Source organism: Procambarus clarkii, chromosome 35, assembly GCF_040958095.1.
Source record: "Procambarus clarkii isolate CNS0578487 chromosome 35, FALCON_Pclarkii_2.0, whole genome shotgun sequence".
Classification (NCBI taxonomy): Eukaryota; Metazoa; Arthropoda; class Malacostraca; order Decapoda; family Cambaridae; genus Procambarus; species Procambarus clarkii.
In genome coordinates, this window is record NC_091184.1 from 5,843,618 (window position 1) to 5,851,716 (window position 8,099).

Here is an 8,099-nt window from a genome sequence, read left to right on the forward strand (position 1 = left end):
GCAGTAATGATAGGAAAACACTCTTCAAATTACTGACGAACAGTGTTTTTGGTAAAACGCTACTGAACCCAGCTCGTTATGCCATTGACACCAAACTAGTGACTTCAGCTAGGGTCTTTTTACGAGAGGTGAAGAATCCCCGCTTTAAACGAATGGTGCATTTAGGTGACAATAAATTATTGTCTGTCAGTTCCAGACCATTCATTAAAATTACTCATCCTAATTACATTGGGTTCCAGATTCTTGAGCTAGCAAAATACAGCTTGTACCATTTTTGGTACAGGGTACTTAAGAACCACTATTCAGATAGGGTACAACTGGTGTATAGTGATACAGACAGTTTCATTTTCACCTTACTAGCTGAAGATGTCTTTAATGAGATGGGGAAAGAACCCCCTTAGTTTGTGGATGGATACGAGTAATTTTCCTGAAACTCACCCCTTGTATGATCCTTCTAAAAAGGGTGTTTTAGGGCTGTTAAAGTCAGAGGTGTCAGATAAACACATCCTTGAAGTTGTGGCACTCAAGCCCAAAATGTAGAGTGTGCTTTTGCTTGACAATAAAAATTCCATCACCGCTAAGGGTATTCCCCGAGCTGTGCAAAGATCTTTAACACTTAACCACTTTAAAGAGACCCTACACAGCAATGGTGTAGTGAATACTTTTAACTACAGTCAAATAAGAAATGTAGGGGGGCAGATGGCAACCACATTCAATACTAAGAGGGGTTTAAGTGCATTTGATGATAAGCGCTTTTACCTAAATAAATACACTAGCCTAGCGTATGGTCACCCAGACATACCATCCGACCCCCACCCCAACACCTCAGCCCAAGGAATGTCCACCGAGAGTGAAGGTGGTGACGTCATTGAACCACAAGGAGAGGAAGGACAACACCCCACCAGCGAGAGTGAACCCTATGACGTCAGCAGTCAGTCACCTGAGGGAGGCGCACTACATCCCATTCACTCTCTGGGAGATGATGAGTCATCATCTTCGTCCCAGGAGGAGGAGGGGGAGGAAGACCCCACAACGGACTTGTGGGCGAGGAGGAGAGCTCTTGTTAATAAATATTATGTGGGGGGAGATGACCTACAATACGACTATGTTTAACCCTATGTACTTTGATAATATAATCTATAAATCATCAGGATTATTTCTTTTTCTCCTTCTTTAAGTATAAAAGCTTAAAATATATCCAACTTAAAAACAACTAAGGGAGGCGGGTCCCTCTTACGGTACACTCAAGGTCATCAAGTATGAGGAGGGGTGGTGAGGGGGGGACCGCCCCTACTGAGAGGATCCTGTTTTTACACCTGTCCCATAGAGGGAGGTGGGGGGGGGGGTAACTGCCGCTCACCTGAGTGTTTATTATACAAATAAATTCATTTTTTTTTTTACTTAAATATACTGTCATACTTTTCTGTATAAATGAACATGAACATGAACATAGTGACACATAATAGATACCTATCTTCACTATTTTTACGATTGTTGCTGCCCCACACCTTGGACGAGCTAATATGGAGTGGCTCTAAGTGGCACTCCGCCTCTGATTTTCTTATCTGATTGCCCTTCATAGGCAGCTACTTTACTGTAAATGAACATGATCGTAGTGGCGCATAATAGATACCTATCTTCACTGTTTTTTCGACTGCTACCACTCACACCTTGGGTGACCTAATATGGAGTGGCACTATGTGGCTCCCCGCTTCTGATTTCTTATCTGATCCCCATACATAGGTGGCACTATGAGGCGCCTTTTATTCTACTCACCAGAAAGTAGAGAGAGATACCAGAGAACCAGGAACGAGTATGTCAGTGTGAGAAGAGTGTTACGTACTCCTAGCAGAATACGTATATAAATTTAAAATAAATATTATTTTATTTTATCATTGCATGTATATGTACACACATTGTGTTTTTTTTGTAAATTGTCGTGTGGTTTGGCAGCGTCAGTGGACAGGAGAGCGGTTGTCTCTGCACACGTCTATTACTTGTTTGATACGGGAAAGCTGGACCTGTTCAGTTTGAGAGTTCCAGATGTCACTTTTATTTAGTTAGGAAATGTTTTATATACTGTAATTAAACAGGTGTCATTGTACTTATATATTTTGTAAGTAACTATTATATGTAACTTGCAGTCGTATGTGTTTTGAGAACAAGTGGTTGTTCAATTAGTTTATAATATTAAAAAGTCCTTAGTTTCCATCCCTCATCCTGGGATGAGGCAGACGGGAGGTGTGAATGTGGGTGGCGACAGAGCGAGAGTTCAGTAGCTTCGGGGAACTAGGAGGAGTAACAAGTGGGAGATAAGTCTGTTATTATTCATTTGTTGCCATAATTACTATTATATATATTGTGCCATGACTATACAATCATATTCTATAAGTTAACTTTACCATCTGTGTTTTTATATTATACTGTTTTGAATATATAGCTATCATATTGTGTATCTATTCTTCAGTCCTAAACGAAGATTGTTAATTATGTGCTCATTACCTATTAAGGGGTTATACTGGTGATTCGCTATTGAGAACAGCAGTTGTGTCGTATCCCTAGACTTATTAAAATTTGGCTGCTGTAGGATCACGAGCCGTAACGTACGATAGGTAACAAAGAGTTATGGGGGCCTGTGCCGGGAAATATTGTCCCACTTAACTTAACTATGCTAATCTAACCTTGCCTTCCTAGGTACCAGTGTGTCAAGTGTCTCTGTGTGTTTCTTAAGAACTATTCCATGTGCCAAGCAAGCCTTCCTGTGTGTCAAGTAACAACGTTTCACGATTTTGAGGTAAGTCATCCTATATATTTTGTTTGTGCAGTGAGGCCAAGCGAATTTTCAGTGTGGTGACAATTTTACAGTGAAGTGTAGTGCAGTGCCATTATTTTAATTATTTTTGTGAATCAAGTGCCAAGTGTTAGTAACGATGGAGGAGAAAGTTGCAGCGTTGGTGGCTCACCCAGACTTTGAAGGGATTCAGAACCTTAAAAAGACTGAGTTAATACAAATGGCAAATCAGTTGGATTTGACCGCCAGCAATAGAATGGTTAAAGCCCAAATATTGAAAGTCATTGTGACGCATTTTGTTGAGAATGGGGATTTAGATGAAGAAATTCTAGAGGAGTTAAGAGAGGAGTCGAGTGATCAGATGACGTTAAAGCGTCTTGAGTTAGAAGCTCGCCAATTAGAGCTTGAAGCTCAAAAAGAACAGAAAATATTAGAGGCTGAAGCTCAGCAAAGGGAGCTGGAGACTAGGCGTTTAGAAATTGCGGCACAAAACCAGAGAGGTTTAATTGAGTTGCAACTTGAAGCCACAAAGAAGCAACAAGCTGAGGAACAAACTAGGCAATTAGAGATTCAACAACAAATGGCTAACACTAACTTCAGGCTTGAATCACAGCGTATGGCAGCTGGGCATGGAAATACTAGTAATGTTTCAACAAATAGTGATAATAATCCCATCAGGATGAATAAGTATATAGAGTTGCCCAAGTTCAATGAGGAGGATCCTGAGGTTTTCTTTGCACATTTTAATAAAATTGCCATCAGTATGAACTGGCCAAGGGATCAGTGGGTAGCCATTATGCAGTCTCAATTCAAGGGGCGTAGTCAGGAGGTTTTCACATCCTTACCTGACGCTCATAGTTTTGATTATGACTTTGTAAAGAAAAGCATCCTCAATGCATACCAGCTAACTCCAGAGGCACACAGGCAAAAGTTCAGGAACCTAAGGAGAATCAAGGATCAGACAATAGCAGATTTTACTCGTCAGAAGACGAAATTTTGTAACAGATGGTTAAAGTCACTTGCAGTCACTGATTTTGATGCTCTAAAGAATCTTCTTATAATGGAAGAAGTATTGTCCTGTCTTCCAGACCAGTTGTCTACTTTTATGGCAGAACAAAAGAATGTAACCGATATTGATGAGCTGTCAAAGCTCGCGGATGAGCATGAGTTGCTGACTAAGGCCCCGTTTACGGCCACTTCACCTAAGTCTAGTCGTAGAGTAAATTATAATGCTCACCGAACTCCTTATCAGAATCCATCCAGTCCTAGTACTCCAGTTACTCCCATGAGCTCTTCTCTTACAAAACCTAACCCTGCTACTTCATTGTCAGGAATGTCAAATAATAATAAGGTTATTTCTAAACCTACAGTTGGTTCTACCAGTGTGTCCACTGTAAGGTCCTGTTCCCATTGTAAGAGAAAAGGCCATGGAATTCATTCATGTTTTATATTGCACCCTGAGTTACGACCAACTGGTCTCATTTATTGCAGAGGTGTGCAAAATAAACTTACTAATAAACGTGTAACTGTAAACCCCAATTGGGTGAAACAGTATTCACCATATATGTCTTCAGGTGAAGTCTTGTGTATTAATGGAAAGTGGAAGCCAGTGGTTATTCTTCGTGATACAGGTGCTTCCCAAACCATAATTTCATCCAATATTCTTTCTGATGTTGAAAAGAGAGATACTGGAAAGTTTGTTGTTCTTCAGAGTGTTGCAGGATGTAAAACTGTACCTCTAATAGACATTAATTTCAGATCCACCATTACACCACGTTTATGCACTGTGGGTGTTAGTACACAGTTGCCCATCCCAGGTGTGGATGTTATATTGGGTAATGATGTGGCCATAAATCATGATGTGGGTGAGATTGATCCCCGGTTGTGTAAACAGCCAGTTGCAGACCATGTTTATTCTGCCTGTGCTGAAGTTAGTTCTATGAATGAACCTGTTGTAGAAGATGGTTTTGTCCATTCTACCTGTGCTGATGTCAGTACTAATATAAATCCAGTTGTCAGTTCTGATGTTGTTACTCAAGCATTTGTGCCAGTAACCAGTACCCCTTCAGTGGAGAAGTGGGATGTGGTTGTTCCAGATTCCTGTGTGGCCGATTTAGTTGTTGAGAGTAAGCCTGATACTATGACTCTGCTTTATTCCAATAAATTGGGAAAGGATGTCCATGTACCATTGTCTTGCCCGCTCACTACGAACGTTGTGCCAGGAGTTGAGAGAAACTTAAAAGCCACGACTCTGTATTCCAGCCAAGTGAATGGTTTAGGACAAGATGTCGGGTTGGCAGAAGTATTCCCGCTCACTCCAAGTTTAGAATCAGTTGTCGAGAGTAAGTCCGTTGTAGAGGCCCCGCCTCACCCTAATCAAGGTGATATAATAGGGGAGGAGGTCAAACTACCTGTTACTTGCCCGCTCGTTTCAGATTCCCTTCATTTATGTGCTTTGAGTAGAACTGACCCTAAGATTTCAGAGAGAAGCAAGGAGACAGTCTGTACTGTAGATCCAGTTTTGGAGAGTGTGGGAAAGCAGCCAGAGGATCAGCTTCTGTTGAGTAGATGGAGACCCATTGAGCCTCCCTCTTCAGTTGTCTGTGAGGATGTGACCCAGCTTGGTAGTGATATTGTTGATTGTGAGCAGACAGTACTCCAAGCAGCTCCAGAAGTCATGGGAGGAAATTTTGGTAAAATCATTAAGAGTGGTAAAGCAGCAATTGGATCTAAGTTGAGGAGTTGTGATTCTTATTCTATGTGGAGTAAGTATTTCTCATTGTGTACATTGAGTCAGAGTGTGTGTAGGATGTTGAAATCTACTTTTATTCTGCAGGAGCCATTTTCTTGTGAAGTAATGGACTGTGGGACATCTTTGTCAAGCCTTGTGGTGGAGCAGAGAGAGTTTACTCAAGTAGGTTGTGCATCCAGTTCTGAGGAAGTGGTGAGTTATGCTAGAGCAGTGTCTCTATATTCAGATCCAGTTAATTTTGATGCACGAGTGATAAAAGTGTATGTTCCACTTAAGTGTGGTGTTGACTTTCAGAGTCATATTGGAGTTGATTTTCAGAATCATATTGTGGGTGAAGGATTAAATCATACTGGGGAGCAGATGTTTGAGGCTCCAGGTGTGCAATTCAAGTTGGAGGATAAGGTTATCCTACCTAGAGTTAATCATTGTGAAGGGTTTCAGATTGTCCTTGGGCGTTTCCCAGGTAATCTGCTGTTCATCTTCAAGATGTTAAGACCCTTAAACCTCTTGGTTGATTGGTTGTCATCAGACGTAAATCACTTGGGAAGTGATGGTGAGGGTTGTAAAGTTTTCGGCATGTTTTATTTAGTCTCTTGGAAGACTAGACGGTTGATGAACGTGTGTATTGTGTTCAAGTTCACCATCAGGGGGTGTGAACTTGTCTTCGGAGTTATGATTGAGATATGGTGCCTAGGCATATGCCTGTTTTCTTTCACTGATCGTTATGACAGAGTTATGAGGCAATTGATTTCTGTGTTCCTTATGGATCATCTGAGTCAGTTCGATCAGGTAGTCTTTGCACTAATCTTGGGTTGTATTTCTTGGTTGGAAGGTCAAAGGTTTGATAAGTCGGTGTCTTGTGTTTCGGAAGGTTCTATGAATGGGAAAGTCTTATGCATAATTGTGAGGTTTAATGCTACTTTCTCTAATTTTAGTATCCATTGGGCGAGAGTATGTGTTCCACAGAGGATCAAGAGTGATGAGCAGATGTCTGTGTCAGAGCATACCCAGGAGAAGTCCCAAATCTACTCAACATACAGCCTGCTTCAATTAAGCAGTTCAGCTCCAGAAAAAGGGAGTAATGGAAAATCGAGGCTGTCTTGGGAAAATTCACCATGTGGAAAAGGAATCACATGGAAAAATGAAACTGATCTTGAAGAAATAGTAGAAACATATGAAAAGCAAAATTGCCATGATAACTGTGTGAAAGCAGCTACCTTTATTGACAATTCTATTCATGCTACTAATGATACTGTTGTAGATAGGTGTGTGAAATATGATCTAAAACAAAGTGAAATAAATGAGATAGTACCTTGGAGAGATAAATTTGCATACTCCAGTGACACATATGTAGAACATAGTCATAAGACTGAAATTTCTGAGTTTCCTGTAAGACTATATTTGGAGTGTTTTCATATTTGTCCAGAAATGTGTTCTTATTACTTATACATGTTTGGTGTAATTAATACCATAAATCTCAAGTGTCATACATTTTACTTTGAAAAAATGCCATATATCTTCAATCTATTGCATTTTTTTTCTTGGAGGTGGAAGTGTTACGTACTCCTAGCAGAATACGTATATAAATTTAAAATAAATATTATTTTATTTTATCATTGCATGTATATGTACACACATTGTGTTTTTTTTGTAAATTGTCGTGTGGTTTGGCAGCGTCAGTGGACAGGAGAGCGGTTGTCTCTGCACACGTCTATTACTTGTTTGATACGGGAAAGCTGGACCTGTTCAGTTTGAGAGTTCCAGATGTCACTTTTATTTAGTTAGGAAATGTTTTATATACTGTAATTAAACAGGTGTCATTGTACTTATATATTTTGTAAGTAACTATTATATGTAACTTGCAGTCGTATGTGTTTTGAGAACAAGTGGTTGTTCAATTAGTTTATAATATTAAAAAGTCCTTAGTTTCCATCCCTCATCCTGGGATGAGGCAGACGGGAGGTGTGAATGTGGGTGGCGACAGAGCGAGAGTTCAGTAGCTTCGGGGAACTAGGAGGAGTAACAAGTGGGAGATAAGTCTGTTATTATTCATTTGTTGCCATAATTACTATTATATATATTGTGCCATGACTATACAATCATATTCTATAAGTTAACTTTACCATCTGTGTTTTTATATTATACTGTTTTGAATATATAGCTATCATATTGTGTATCTATTCTTCAGTCCTAAACGAAGATTGTTAATTATGTGCTCATTACCTATTAAGGGGTTATACTGGTGATTCGCTATTGAGAACAGCAGTTGTGTCGTATCCCTAGACTTATTAAAATTTGGCTGCTGTAGGATCACGAGCCGTAACGTACGATAGGTAACAAAGAGCAGCTGAGAAAAGGTATGAAAATGATATAGCTAATAAAGCCAAGACCGAACCCAAGCTACTACACAGTCACATCAGGAGGAAGACAACAGTGAAGGAACAGGTGATGAAACTTAGGGTGGGCGAGGACAGGTACACAGAGAATGACAAAGAGGTGTGTGAAGAACTCAACAAAAGGTTCCAGGAGGTCTTTACAATAGAACAGGGAGAAGTC

General features: G+C 40.1%; 1 protein-coding gene across 1 annotated transcript; it reads left to right on the forward strand.

Moving 5' to 3' along the window:
- The first annotated feature begins 1,915 nt into the window (after positions 1-1,915).
- On the forward strand, positions 1,916-7,713 carry LOC138371347 (uncharacterized). Its single transcript, XM_069336135.1, has 2 exons — positions 1,916-2,316; positions 2,695-7,713. Exon 2 carries the CDS (start codon positions 2,931-2,933, stop codon positions 7,296-7,298), a length of 4,368 nt encoding a protein of 1,455 aa, XP_069192236.1. The 5' UTR covers positions 1,916-2,316; positions 2,695-2,930; the 3' UTR covers positions 7,299-7,713.
- Positions 7,714-8,099: the final 386 nt, after the last annotated feature.

Coding starts and splice junctions, on each gene's coding strand:
- LOC138371347 (XM_069336135.1), top strand. CDS start 2,931: ATGGAGGAGAAAGTTGCAGCGTTGGTGGCTCACCCAGACTTTGAAGGG.